Genomic DNA, 15,485 nt, shown 5'->3' with positions numbered 1-15,485 from the left:
GAATTGCATCTTCTCACATTTCTTAAATATAAAGACACTGTGTTTCAACAGCATGTTGTTAAAGGCTTAACTCATTTTGTGAATTTCTGATTAGAGGTGTATAATTAAAAATTCATTGTGAAAAGAAGAATTTTTATGGGAATGGTAGAAACTTGTGTGAATGGCTTTTCAGAACACCACGTTACAATTCTGTGTATGGCAAATGCCACAGTTGACCTGGATTCCTAAGGAAACAGCTGCTGTCCTACCTTGATCCTCGTGGCTGCCAGGATTTTTGGAATCTTTTGATGGTGAAGCACCTGACACTGCATGTCCAGGGGGTCTGCTCAGATCATAAGATAAGCCTCTTTGTACGGTGGACTTAAATTTTTTTGTTTGCATAAAATTCTTTTTTTTTAAATTAATTAATTAATTAATTAATTAATTATTTCGTTGCACCAGGTCTTAGACACAGCAGGTGGGCTCCTTAGTTGCGGCACATGGGCTCCTTAGTTGTGGCATGTGAACTCTTAGTCGTGGCTTGCATGTGGGATCTAGTTCCCTGACCTGGGATCGATCCTGGGCCCCCTGCATTGGGAGCACGGAGTCTTATCCCCTGCGCCACCAGGGAAGTCCCTGTTTGCATAAAATTCTAAATAAGGATCTATGACAATTAGAATTGGGTTTTAACGTGTGAAAAAGAGAAGCAAATCAACCATTAAAAAGTGGTTGTCAACAAGAGAGAAGCTTCTCTCCCATAACCGACCTTGGAGGTTGGCAGCCCAGGTGTAGTATGGGGGACCCATGAGCATCAGGGGCCTGTCTTTGCATGCTTGCTGCCACCTCCACGTTCAAGATGACTCTCTGAGCTCTGGCTATCAGCTCTCATTTCAGTCAGCAAGAAGGAGGAAGCGTGGAGGACAAGCCTCCTTTTAGGGCCACTTCCTGAAAGTCCATCCCATTGGCAGAATTTAGTCTCATGGCTACTGTTGGCTGCAGTGGAGGCTGGGAAGTATGATCTGTATCCTAGGCAGCCGTGTGCCCGGCTAAAACTGGACGTTCTATTGCTAAGAAAAAAGAAAGGGTAGACATTGTCAGGAGACGCCAAATGTAGTAATGGGAGGAATATGGAATGACGTTCTTGTGCACTTGCCTGGGATTCTGTGAAGCAAGTTTATGTTGTCAACTCACATACTTGGAGAAATTGAAACTCGGGAACGTGCAGTTTTCCAAAGTCACACAGCTGGGATATGAATGAACTCTGTTCTGGTGAGGCAGCCTGGTGTCATCGACAGATCATGGGCTTCAAATTCAACGGTTGAAACCAGAGTCTGTCATATACCAGCTGCATGACCTTAGCCAAATTATGTAACATCTCTAGACATCAGCATCTTCTTCTGTATAATGGCAACAATAAGACTTTCTTCATAAGGCTATTGTGAGAATTAAATCACACACACACACACATATACACAGAGACACATACAGCTTTTAACCCAATGCCTTGACAGTAATGGAAGTAACAATAATAATAATATCGAATACTCATTGTGTTTATCATAATTGATATTCCATAAATGGTAGGGCCCTTCCCAGTATGACTAAATTTTCTGCTCTCCACGTGGAGGCTTCATACCAGCTGCATGACCTTAGCCAAATTATGTAACATCTCTAGACATCAGCATCTTCTTCTGTATAATGGCAACAATAAGACTTTCTTCATAAGGCTATTGTGAGAATTAAATCACACACACACACATATACACAGAGACACATACAGCTTTTAACCCAATGCCTTGACAGTAATAGAAGTAACAATAATAATAATATCTAATACTCATTGTGTTTATCATAATTGATATTCCATGAATGGTAGGGCCCTTCCCAGTATGACTAAATTTTCTGCTCTCCATGTGGAGGCTTCAGCAACGGTTTGTTGTTTGTCTGGAGTGGTTTTCTAATTTCATGGATTGCTTCAGAAGCAAACTGTCTTGGTGGAATTCTTCACAGACTCCTAGCCCCAAAGTCCATTTATAAGAATCTGGGGACCTTTTGAAGTTTCTACATTCTTTAGTAATTCAGAATCAGAAACACATTTTTAAATGAGCTGAGCCCTTAGGTAGCCTATATTATAAATTAGAACTGGTAGCCAAATTACTGTATTTTTAAATAATCCACACTTTTCTAGCATTTACTAGCCAGGGAAGTGGAACGTATTTAACTTTATAGTTTCAGGTTTTTTAGAAGTTGGTGAAAGTTATCCAATTAAAATAATTCTGCAGTTGTCTCTTTATTTCTCTTTTTCTTTCAGAAATGTGATGGGCTGTGGGAAGACTTCCATCAAAAACTAGTGGATGGGTCCTTGCTGACACTGGACACCTATCTGGGCCAATTTCCTGACATAAAGGTATTTTATTCTGTGTCTATAAAGGGAAGAATTGAATGGTCCCATGGTCTTATTAAAACATGGGCAAGAGATAAGTAGAATTAAAAGTCCTCAAGCTGACATCAAAGACAGTTGGTAACTTTTCATTTATTTAAGCATGAGATTTTTATCCTGTTCCTAACAGTTTAAAATGAAATATAGTTCCAGAAATCACATTTCCCCCTTTAATGAACTGCTTCAGCTTTTATTTCTCTACAGAAGTCTTTTTAATCCTATAGATATAAAATCATAAATCAGAGATACCAAGAAATTCCAGTTTTCTTTATGTTCAAACCTTTTGGTCTCATGACATTTGGCAAGAATTTCCATTAGAATAAACAAAGGTCATGAGGAAAGGAGAAACTTCATTGCACATGTGAGAGCAAAATCTGATCTTTTCCTTACTGTTTATTTTGTGTATGTTCATAGTACACCTGCATATTTTTTCTCTCCTTGAAATTTTCAGGTTCACATTGAATTCTTAAGATGTAAGCCTTTCAAATACATTTGCATTTGGATCTAAAAATATCTTGTCTAAAACATTTGTCTTATTCGACACTTGGATTCATTGAAAGGAAAATATACAAGTGAAGGATCGACTATCACAGATTTGAAATTGACTCTTAAGGTATAGATGGTCTTTAAACCATCAGGGCTGTATATAGCAAATGGTAGCGTTAATAGATCTGCTCCCTAGTTTTTCTCCCAGCTCAAAGAGGACTGCTAGGTAAGACAGCCATGTGTCACCCTTCCCGTCGAGTGAGGAGGCCATGAACCAGTGCCCATGGGCATTTTCAGTATCTTGCTAGGTGACCTCTGAGGTGAAGTTCCATTTTTACCTGGCCTTCTTTATAGCCATTGCCAGACACCAGGAAACTATCTGCAATAATGTGTAACGCCCTTGACCATGAAACATAGTGAAGCTTCTTGGCCAAAACTATATGGCCAACGCCTGAAGTGTGTTTCGGGACACCAGAGGCACCAGACAAAACCCTAAGTGGATCAGACTGGACACATTAGCCTTGTTGGCAAAAGAGAACAAATCCAAATGACGAATTCTAGGTGATGGTATCATAATAGGCAGCAGAATGCTTTACCCGAGTCATTGTATAGCTACATCTTAATTTGGAAAGGTATTAAGTCAGTTTTAAAAATTTTCTGAGAAATTAAAACAATGTTTTAAAAAATTAAAATTCTGTACAGAGGGAATGTGTTTTGAGATATCTTCAGATAATTTGATAGGCATTGACATTTTGTCTTGGAATTTGCAGCATCTGTGGAGCAAACAGTCTCAGAATTATTATCACGCTTTAGAATACTGTTTATTGTGTGGTAATTCAGTCTCCATAAAAATCAATTCCTAATAAATTAGGTAAAAGAAACGTTTGTCTTCCTACTTGAAAATTTCAAAGAACCTTGCAACTTGTCTAAATTATTCATATAATATTTGATAGTACAACTTAGATAAGCAAATAAAGGCTGTGATTGACTACAGGAGAATACATTTGAAAAGTTGTTGAGCTTCAGGAACAAGAACTTAGTATCATCAAAAATGTGTGAAGGATCTGTTTGTTATTTGTTATTTGTTATGATACTGCCCAGCAATAGCTATTTGGAAATTGACCATTCTCTCTAGGAGCATAAAATTTCAGAAGACATACAGAAGTACCTTTGTTGAAACAGAGAGATTAAAATAAACTCATGATGGATTATGTTGGTTAGTCTTTTCAGTTTGTTGAAACACTCAGTGGAACTTTTATTCTGTCTTTTAATTAGTTAATTTATTTATTTATTAATTTATTTATTTTTGGCTGCGTTGGGTCTGCGTTGCTGAGTGTGGGCTTCTCACTGCAGTGGCTTCTCTTTGTTGCGGAGCACAGGCTCTAGGCACACGGCCTTCAGTAGTTGTGGCACGTGGGCTCAGTAGTTGTGGTGCACGGGCTTAGTTGCTCCACGGCATACGGGATCTTCCCAGACCAGGGCTCGAACCCGTGCCCCCCGCATTGGCAGGCGGATTCTTAACCATTGCGCCACCAGGGAAGTCCTTTTATTCTGTTTAAGCAGTTCTTTTCCTGTGGTCCATGGTGTCCATGGTTGAGGTCACACACAATGATGATCCTCCAGTTACTGAAACATCTTACGTGAGAGATTCGGAATCATGTTATCTAGCTGGATTCCCTGAAGATAAATGAAATATGGTTTTACCTGCATCATGGAAAGAGCCTACATAATCTCTCTCTCTGTTTCTCTGAAGTCACATTTAGAATATTAGAGCATACACATAGGGTTTCAACCAAGATAGACAATTGTGAAACCATGTCAGATGGTGAACAGTGAAGGAAATGGCAGTGTTTAACTTGGAACGGAAACAATGTGGGGTTGGAGAGCAGTTGGGATCGCTGTTTCTAATAGTTGAAAGACTTTTCTTCTGTGAACATACACAGATGTTGTGCCTTTTACTCAACAGCCGGAAGTTAGATGTGGATACAGACTCTTGACGCTTCCTAAAGTGAGTGCTGAGAGATTACGTAGTGAATGGATTATTGATGAAAAGGAGGATTATGATTAAAAATACAGTGGAGCATTTTCAGAGCCTGGAACACAGTTGACTTCCTTGACTCATTAACATCAACAGGGTGTGCACGGTTAGGCAAATTTCCAAATATTTACTGCAGCCCATCAGCAGGGGCTATGCAGTACCATTCATGAGGGAATGGTGTTTCACTTTTCCAGCTGTGATTGGCAGGGCACCTGGTGTTACAGTTTTTGTTGTGCAGCACGGACATCTAAAATCAATGTTATAATAAGAGCCAGCTTGTCCCCAACCTACACAGGTTTACAGCTGTTAGCAGTTATTGTAAAATGAAGTTTAGATTTTATCTTGGCAGCTGTGCATGAGCCATTAGGCATATATTTACAGCAGTGGGCCAAAATGAATTCCAAATTGGGGTTATTGTTGAAATTTTTTTTTAATTTAGTAAATTATTTTCTTTACTGCATACGGTCAATGCATAGCGGGTAATCTGAAGAACTTTTTTTTTTTTTTTTTTTTTAGTAATTTTTTTTTTTTTTTTTTTTTGCATTACGCGGGCCACTCACTGTCGTGGCCTCTCCCGTTGCGGAGCACAGGCTCCGGACGCGCAGGCTCAGCGGCCATGGCTCACGGGCCCAGCCGCTCCGCGGCACGTGGGATCTTCCCGGACCGGGGCACGAACCCGCGTCCCCTGCGTCGGCAGGCGGATTCTCAACCACTGCGCCACCAGGGAAGCCCCCCCTGAAGAACTTTTAATTAAACCATTTAATTGAGACTTCCCTTGTGGTCCAGTGGTAAACAATCCACCTCCCAATTCAGGGAACACAAGTTCGATCCCTGGTTGGGGAGCTAAGATCCCACAGCTCCAGAGCCCACGTGCTCTGGAGCCCAAGCACCACAACTAGAGAGAGAAAACCCACACGCCACAACTAGAGAGAAGCCCAAGCTTTGCAACTAAGACCCGACACAGCCAAAAACAATAAAAATAAATAAATAACTAAAATAAGTAAATATTTAAAAGCCATTTAATTAAACTATTTACGACTAAGCTAGTACATTTATTGAATAAAATGTACTATTGGATGATTAAATAAGAATTGTATCATTTTCCATGTGAAGCTATAGTGTATTAACTCTACCCTTTCTTAGGAGATGTGGTTCTTTTTTCAGGTTTCCCAAATATCAGCTAGGTAAGGCAATAAGATTGATATGTTTTGCCAACACAAAAATATATGCATCAAAATGAGTGATGGCCTTCAAAATGCCCCTCCTACCATGGTAAGCTGTACTCTGTAATTGACTTGTCAATTACACAAGAAAATGACTCACATTATTTACTTCACTTCTTGTTTTTGAACAAAAAATAAGATGATCCAGTGCACTGTTCCCAGGCTTGGAAGTAATTGAATTTTGGCTCTTTTCGAAAATCAAGTTTATCTTCAAAGCATCAAGATTTGCTTTTTTGGAAAACACTAAAGGACAACCTCCCCACCCCCGACCAAGTCCACAAAGCAGAGCTTTGTAAAAGTTTCCACAGCGTTACACAAGGCCGCTACCTCAAGGGGCAGTGCTCCTTGGAAGGTAACAGATGTCTGCTGAAAGGAATGAGCTTTGTCACCTGGTTAGCACCCTTCTCTCTACTCTGCTGGGCTAATTCATCGTATATTTTGAGCGAACGTGGCATGTCAGCCATCCTTCCACTGACACCAGTGGGAAGTGGTCGGTGCAGAGGGTAAAGTGAAAGGGATTGGAAGCAGCTATAAATGAGAGTAACTGCCCCGCCCTACCTGTCGTCACCCCTGAAGGGGGTGTAGAGGAGTAGCGCAGAGTGACAGATGGTAGCTGGATGACAGAGTCTGTCAGAGACACCTGGGCACTGCTAGAAAGAGTACTAAGAAGCATCAGGGGCAGGGACTGAGTGAGACAAGTGAGGACACGAGGGTTCAAAATATAAGGAGGCACCTACTTGGACTGCTGACCCTGCACTAACATTACCCCAAGAGTGAGAGCCTCCTTAAACATTGTGCCCTAGATGTCTCACTGGAGTCACCCTACTCTTGGCACTGGTCCCGGGGCTGATACCTAATTCATCTTTCGCCACAGACTTTCTGAGTAATTCTGGACAAGTTAGAGGTTCATCTCATGCAACTTCAAATTCCCCACCTGTACAATGGGAAAATCCCTGAAACACCCATACTGGTCATTGCTGTGAGGATCCAGAGGACTGTGTTTTGTAAACCATAAACATTTATATTAATCTTGTTTTTCTTCTTCCTACCATATGAAATTTAAAGTTTTTTAAGGATCCTCTTCTGCAGTTCTCAGTGTTAGACTAGCTGCACACAACTAGAGCCCTGGGGATTTTTTTAAAAAGGACAGATGCCTGGACTTTGCCTCAGACTAACTAAATCAGAATCTCTTAGTCTGGGGCTCAGGAATCAGTATATTTTACACTACTGGCTTATTAGTTGTTCCTCTTTAACTTACTTTTTAGTGGTTGCCCTACAGTTTGCAATGTACATCTTTAACTTATCATGTCTAACTTCAAATAACGTTGCAGCACTTTATGTACAGTCTAAGAACCTTATAGCAGTGTATTTCCAGCTTCGCCCTCCCTTCCCTTGTGCTATTATTGTCATATATTTTCCCTATACATAGGTTATAAAGCCCACGATCTATTGTTTCTGCTTTTCTCTAGTTCAGTGACCTTTTCAAGCAATTAAAAGTAAAAAACCAAAATCTTGTCTATTTACCTTAATTTTTACCATTTCTGGTACTCATTTCTTTGTACAGCTCCTGTTGGTATTAAAATTCTTACATGGCAATGAGTTCCCCCAGCTTTTGTTTGTCTTTTAAAAAACGTGTATTTCACCTTTACTTTTGGAAGGTATTTTCACTGGGAATAGAATTCTAAAAAGCTCTCTTGATTTTTTATTTTTCAGTGCTTAAGAGATGCTAGTGCATTGTATTCTGGCTTGCACAGTTTCTGAAGACTAGTCCTCTGTAATTCTTACCTTTGTACTTATTTTTTTTCTTTATTCTTGACTTTAAGCAGTTTGGTTTTGGTGTAGCTGTCTGTGTCTTGTTTGGTATTTATTCCTCTTGGGATTCTATGAATTTCTTGGTTGTGTACTTTGATGTCTTCCTTATTTTATAAAATTCTCAACCATTATCACTTCAAATATTTCTCTGCCTCTCCCTCTCATCTCTTTGAGACTCCAGTTACACGATGTTAGACTGTTTGATATTTAATATTGTATTATAGATGTTGTACGCTTGATTCTGTTCTTTTTTTAAACTTTTGCTCACTTTGTGGGGGTTTTTTTAGTGATTTTTAAAAATTAATTCATTTATTTTTATTTTTGGCTTCATTGGGTCTTCATTGCTGGGTGTGGGCTTTCCCTAGATGCGGCGAGCAGGGGCTACTCTTCGTTGTGGTGCGTGGGCTTCTCATTGCGGTCACTTCTCTTGTTGTGGAGCACGGGCTCTAGGTGTGCAGGCTTCTGTAGCTGTGGCACACAGCATCAGTAGTTGTGGCTCACGGGCTCTAGAGCGCAGGCTCAGTAGTTGTGGCACACGGGCTTAGTTGCTCCACGGCATGTGGGATCCTCTCGGACGAGGGCTCGAACACGTGTCCCCTGCATTGGCAGGCGGATTCTTAACCACTGTGCCACCAGGGAAGTCCCTCTCTTTGTGTTTTAATGAGAAAATTTTCTCTTCATTTCATTTATCTTGAACTGTACTGTTTCTTTCCTCAGCTGTTTTAAGCCAAATGAAGAAATTTCTCCTCTGATAAATTTTATCATTTCCATTTAACTAAATTTCCATGTATCTGTTGAAATTCCCTGTCTGTTTATGTATTTTGTCTACCTTTTCCAGCTAGATACTTTAACATATTAGTCATAGTTATTTTAAAATTACTGACTGGGGACTTCCCTGGCGGTCCAGTGGTTAAGACTCTGTACTTCCACTGCAGGGGGCACAGGTTCAATCCCTGGTTGGGAGCTAAGATCCCTCATGCTGCATGGGTGCAGCCCCCCCCCCGCCCCAAGAATTACCAATACTTCCAACATTTGGGCCATGTCTGAGTCTGGTTCTGTTGCTTGCTCTGTCTTTTCTCATGGGCCGTTTTTCTTTTTTTAATGTGTGTGTTTCAGAATTTTTGATTGAATGCCAGACATCGTGTATAGCATAGTGAAGACTGGAGTAATATTTATGCCTGGAAATGGGCATGCCTTTTTGTCAAGCCAGTAGTGTGAGAGTTCAAATTAATCTGCTTGCAGCTTGAGCTGGATTTGTGTTTTGTTGTTGCTATTGTTACTTTCAGTGCACTGTCGCTTTCAAATTCCTCTAGAATTGGGCTGCTAATACCTTGCACGTATAGTCTAACATCTATAAAATTTTCAGACTCTTGGGTTGAAGTCTAGTTTTTGCCTCTACTTTGACCCACATTGGTTGGGCCCTTGGATGCCAGAGAGTTTTTCTCAGTGTTCCTGCTCCCCCTCAGATTTCAGGTATCCTCGTGTGCCAGTGTTTCAGAGGGGGTCTCTCTCCATACACTTGTGCTTTCTCCAGTGGTAGGCAGCTGTTTCTTGTTACTCAGTGCTAGCCTTGGAGTGGAGGCAAGGCTGTTTCATGTTATACTTTCCTGGCCTGTCTTAGGCAAAGTCGGCCTCATATCTGTGGTTGAGCTTGAACAGGAGTTTCCTGACCCTGTCCAAGTGGGATCAGACCTCTTCTTGTTGTAGGAATCAGATTTTGGGCCCAAGAGGGTTTTATGTTCCTCCCCTATGGGTTGAGATTTTTTCTCCCACTCTTCTGTGTGTTACAATTATTTTTGAATATATCTAGGGGCCCAAGGGATTCCTATCCATCACTGGGGCCAGATTGATTTTGCTTCTACCTTTCCCCCAGAATCAGTGGATCTCTGCCTGGTCTCTGTGGACCAGAGGATCTGTTGTTTCCTCCTCAAGTGGCTTAAGGCTTTTACTTTGTAAGGAGAAAAATGTCCAAGGGAATGGGCAGGGCTTTGTATTTTACCCCCATAGCATCAGAGATCATCTCATTCTCACTTGCACTGCAAGGGAGTGTCTTGTACCCAGACTTTCTCATAGCATCCAGTGGAGGCCCAAGTAAAGAGCGTGGCCATAAGTGCAACTTCCCTTTGTGTCTTGGACACCCAGCTATTCCAAACTGACACGTTAGCCCACAATAGACCTTAAACAATGTGTTAAAATTTTAGCTGACTACTTCTTGTCCGCTTGTATGGTGGCCACAGCTTTTACCTGCCAAAGGTGAGAGAGTTGGTATGTCTCATCTCTCCTTGAAGAGACTCATCCCTCTTTGGAACTGAGATTCCTTTCTTGCCTGGTGACTTCATGTCTGTGATACAATCAAGACAATTTATGCTTTTATAAATTATCCAGATTTTTTTCTTGCTAGTGTGTCAGTAACATTCTTTGCAGCTCTCTATATCCTAACTGGAAACAAAAGTCTCTAGAAATCAATACATTTTAAAATCTCCTCAGATAATTTGAATGAACAAAAGGATTGACAAACAATTCTAGGAAAAACGGTTTCTTAGGAAGTTAGTCTGATTTATAGAACTGCTGTTAGTGTGAGTGCTATTAGAATTATAAAACCAAATCCTAATATAGTCTTGTACTATCTTCAAAATGGAACATTTAAAGATCTAGAATAGAGACTAACAGAGAGTATAGGTTTATGTGCTTCCCTCAACCAGTTCTGGAATTTCTCTGGTCTTTGACTGCAAATTCTGCCTTCACTTCCTCATGATTGACCTAGTTAGTATGGGAAGGGAGGCCTTTACCTAATGGCTTTCACGCAAAGGAGCGGAGGCTGTAGTCTGTTTTCCAGGGATCATTTGTCTAGTGAAATTCTGGTTCACCTCCATCTGTGGTCAAGGTCCTCAGCTACTGCGGACAAGGAAGGCATTTCGGCAGTCAAGAAGAGAGTCTGCGACCGCGTCTCTTTCTTAGTGCGTATGTTTCCCTGTTGGCAGAACCGCATCGCCAAGCGCAGCAGGAAGCTGGTGGATTATGACTGTGCCCGCCACCACCTGGAAGCTTTGCAGAGCTCCAAGAGGAAGGATGAGAGTCGCATCTCTAAGGTAAGGGACCGACCCCACTGTTGTCACCACTCTCCATGTTCTGTGTGACCTATAGCAACTTTGCTTCTGAAAATGAAATCTTTCCTTTCTCACGGAGATTGGAATCCGGACAGGACTGAAACTGAAGTACGGTGCTTGTGGGCTGCTGTTCATAATTTTTAAGTAACATGAAGGGTTTTCAGGTCATAGTAGAGTTCACATGGGTGACACTGATTCACGTTTTCATCATAATAAACGTTCGCCCCCAACAGTACTGCCTGATCACAGAAAGTAGTGCGTCCTTACCTTCTTTCTGTGGTCGTGCTCCATACTTGACACCAGAATGCAGATTCAAGTAGGAAATCAAGTGTGAAATGCTCAGACATAAATTGTGCTTGAGAGTACAGATGTGTACTACGATTGCATGACATTCTTTTTCTTTTAGAAAACCCATTTCTGGAGCTTTTACCGTGTATGTCAGTCATTGGCTGACAGCTCACTGGAGACACCTGCTGACTTCTCACTTGGCATCCAGTCCTGCCTTTCCCCATCTGCACACACAAAGCTGCCTGGATGGCCTTTCTGCAGCACATATCTAGGGAGAGTTTCTCCACTGCTTAAGTCTTTTAATGGCTCCCATTTTGCCTGTAGAAAAAGAATTCTAAATTCCTTACCACGGCCCATGCGACCTTCGCAATTTGGTTCTGACTCACCTCTCCATCCTTGTCAGCTTTCAAGTCTTCTTTCCCCTCCTTTCCTTCCTCTACACATGTCCTAAGCTGGAGCCTCCGTGACCTACAATACCAGCTGCTGAGCAGCTGTGATAAGAGCTGCCCTTCACGCGAGGCCCCTGAGGTGCCAGGCACCATGTTCAACACTTCATTTACATCCTCTTTCTTTAATGCTCACAACACCTGTGAGGTGGGCATTGCTATGTCCATTTTACGGATTTGAGGTGCACAGAGGTGGAGCGGTCTGATAAGTCCACATGGTTAGTGAGCTGGCACCCCAACTCCAGCAGCTCCACCTTTTATGTATTGCAGTCCATTCTCCATCCCCTTTGTTAGCAAACATTTGCTCATTCTTCAAGATTTGTTATCAAGTTAAAACATCACCTGCCCTATGGAACCTTCTTTATTCCTTGCACCATCTTCCTTAATAGCATGCTCTGTAACAGCTTATAAGCCCTTTCTTGTAGTGTAATTACTTAGACTTCCCACTAGACAGGGAATTTCTTGGAGAAGCATCCGTGTCCAGTATCCCAAGCAGAGCAGTGTATGTGACAGGCTCTTAATGCATTTTTGTAGAGTGAATGACTCTGTAAGAGATGCAAGAGCAACCACTGTAATCAATCACGTTTTCCTTTTGAAATAAAATTCAGTATTTCACTTTTTTTTAAATTAATTAATTTATTTACTTTTGGCTGCGTTGGGTCTTCGTTGCTGCGCACAGGCTTTCTCTAGTTGCGGCGAGCAGGGGCTACTCTTTGTTGCAGTGCGTGGGCTTCTCGTTGTGGTGGCTTCTCTTGTTGCAGAGCATGGACTCTGGGCACTCAGGCTTCAGTAGCTGTGGCACGTGGGCTCAGTAGTTGTGGCTCGTGGGCTCTAGAGCACAGGCTCAGTAGTTGTGGCGCACAGGCTTAGTTGCTCTGCAGCATGTGGGATCTTCCCGGGCCAGGGATCAAACCCGTGTCCTCTGCATTGGCAGGTGGATTCTTTACCACTGCGCCACCAGGGAAGTCCCCAGTATTTCACTTTTATTGAAAAACATCTTGTGGATTTTTACCAGATTCTCTCCTTCCCAAAATGTTTCCGGGATGCCATAAAGCTATACCTATTTTATATTAAGCGATGTTGTGTCTAGAAATGGCTTGTGTCTATGTGATATTTTTTAGTGTAAACATGTTATGTGTCACTTCTAGGCAGAAGAGGAATTTCAGAAAGCACAGAAAGTGTTTGAAGAGTTTAACGTTGACTTACAAGAAGAATTACCATCGTTATGGTCAAGGTAAAGATGTTTCTGTACAGGTTATAGAAGTTCACAAACAGTGAATATTCCTTATCTTGTCTTATTGCATGTGATGCTTCAGCACTGTGCAATAGAAGTGTTCAGTAATCTATAATTTCCAATGTGGTAGCTACTTGCCACATGTGGCTAGCTGTTGAGCACTTGGAATATGGCTAGTGTGACCGGGGAACTGAATTTTAAATTAAAATGATTTCTCTTTAACTCTTTTAAGTTTAAATGACCTGATGTGGCTAGCAGCTACTACATTGGATGGCACAGTTTTAGACCTTGGTATATTTCTCAGGTGGAGACCCAAATCTCAATTAAGAAGCATTAGGAGAACTGTCCTTAACCTTGAAATTTACAAGGCTACTCTTTTAGCTTTTGGAAGAACTCCTTTATTCCAGTAGCTCATCTAGTCTTCTGTCTTTGATACGAAGCCTCTACTTTTAGCCCTTACCTGTTAACCCGAACTTCATTCCTGTTTTAGATGTTAAATATTCTTCTTATTTATAGGTATTCTGCATTTCTCATGCCATTAAGTGCAGTTTTCCCACTCAGTGGTTGAACAAGAAGTTGTTGGGTGAAGTGGGGCCTTATATCTCTCAATTCTCATCAGCAACCCCATGCTACCACCCTGAATAAACAGAATTGCACTTGTCATGCAACACTGCTTTAAGTCAAATCCTAAATCTTGGCGAGGATATGGAGAAAAGGGAACCCTAGTACACTGTTGGTGAGACTGTAAATTGGTGCAGCCACTATGGAAAACAGTATGGAGGTTCCTCAGAAAACTAAAACTAGAATTACCATATGATCCAGCAATCCTACTCCTGGGCATATATCCAGAAAAGATGAAAACCCTAATTCAAAAAGATATATGCGCCCCTATATTCATAACAGCACTATTCACAATAGCCAAAACATGGAAGCAACCTAAATGTCCATTGATAGATGAATGAATAAAGATATGGTACGTATATATGATGGAATACTACTCAGCCATAAAAAAGAACGAAATAATGCCATTTGAAGCAACATGGATGCAACTAGACATGATCATAAGTGAGGTTAAGTCAGAAAGAGAAAGACAAATCCCATATGATATCACGTATATGTGGAATCTAAACTATGGCACAAATGAACTTATCTATGAAACAGAAACAGACTTATAGGCAGAGTATTCTTCTTCCATTGTAGGGGGCTCTGGGGGAAGCAGTGACCAGCTCCCAGGGGGGACAGGCTTCCCTCAGGGCAGTGCTGAGGTGTGAGCGTCCTGGCTGGCAAGCTGGGACTGTGGTAAGCTGAGCTTTTAATCCTTTCCACCATTTCCGAGAACAAAGAAACATCTTAATAAAGAAATTAAGTTGGCCTTGACAGCTGACCAGGAGGGACCTGAGGATGCCTCAGACAAGTCCTTTGGGGAAATGGTAATGTCTCAGAGTCCCTTGTTTATGAAGAACTTGTGAAATGAAACCTCCCAAGCAGATAATATCAGAATTCAGAGCCCAATACTCTTTGTGGGTGTATATCTTACTGCTGGTGACACTAGTTTTTTACAAGCCAAGGTTATAGTCAGAATGTGCCCTTCCAGTGGAATGAGTGCCAAATTTGTTCATTCATTGGTTTGTTCAGTTGCTCATTCATTCATTCATTCATTCATTTATTCATGGACTATTTACTGCATGCCTGTTCTGTCCTGTTCTGCTATATTAGGTGCTGGGCCTATACTCATGAACTAGACCAAGGCAGTCCCTACTTTGAAAGAATCTCTGATTTCATAATTTGGAGAGAATCACTATGTGATAAGTTGCGTTAAAAATATTGAACTTTTTTCTCAATTAAATACATCTAGTTGATTTAATTTCTCAGTTCTAAAAGGAAACAATAAACATATTAGAAAATTGTGGATGTTTGTTTAGTCATTCTAAAGAAGGTATTTCTCTCTAGTACTGTGCCAGTTATTTCTCTAAATAATCATTGATATAAACAAGATATGCTGTGTATCAGGAAACAGAATTTAAAGATAGAAGAAAGGGGATTCCTGTTTTTGCTCAATGTATTCAAAGTTCAATATGTTTAATACAAAATCCCTTATAAATAAATAAGAATAAAACAAAAAATAAGCAAACTATAAATAGACGACTCACGAAAGGAGAAATTCAAATGGGCGATAAATAAATGAACAAAAAAATGTTAACTCACCTTTCATTAAAGGAATATACATAATTAAATAGTTGGTGAGATGCTAACTCTTTCTCATCATATTTACAAAGGTTTTGTATGAAGTCACATTCAAAGTTGAGGGAACAGGGCTTCCCGGGTGGCGCAGTGGTTGGGAGTCCACCTGCTGATGCAGGGGACACGGGTTCGTGCCCCGGTCCGGGAAGATCCCACGTGCCGCGGAGCGACTGGGCCTGTGAGCCATGGCC

The 15,485-nt window shown here is 41.1% G+C and overlaps 1 protein-coding gene across 1 annotated transcript in view; it reads left to right on the top strand.

The window, feature by feature from the left end:
- The window catches only part of AMPH (amphiphysin), a 200,285-nt gene that overhangs the window by 120,082 nt on the left and 64,718 nt on the right, over positions 1-15,485 (top strand). The window contains exons 5-7 of the mRNA XM_007110538.3: positions 2,291-2,386; positions 10,960-11,067; positions 12,968-13,053. Coding sequence (XP_007110600.1) covers positions 2,291-2,386; positions 10,960-11,067; positions 12,968-13,053 — 290 coding nt within the window. The remainder of the gene's footprint in view (positions 1-2,290; positions 2,387-10,959; positions 11,068-12,967; positions 13,054-15,485) is intronic.

This window comes from Physeter macrocephalus, chromosome 5, assembly GCF_002837175.3.
Source record: "Physeter macrocephalus isolate SW-GA chromosome 5, ASM283717v5, whole genome shotgun sequence".
Taxonomy (NCBI): Eukaryota; Metazoa; Chordata; class Mammalia; order Artiodactyla; family Physeteridae; genus Physeter; species Physeter macrocephalus.
This window is presented reverse-complemented; position numbering and strand designations above follow the sequence as displayed.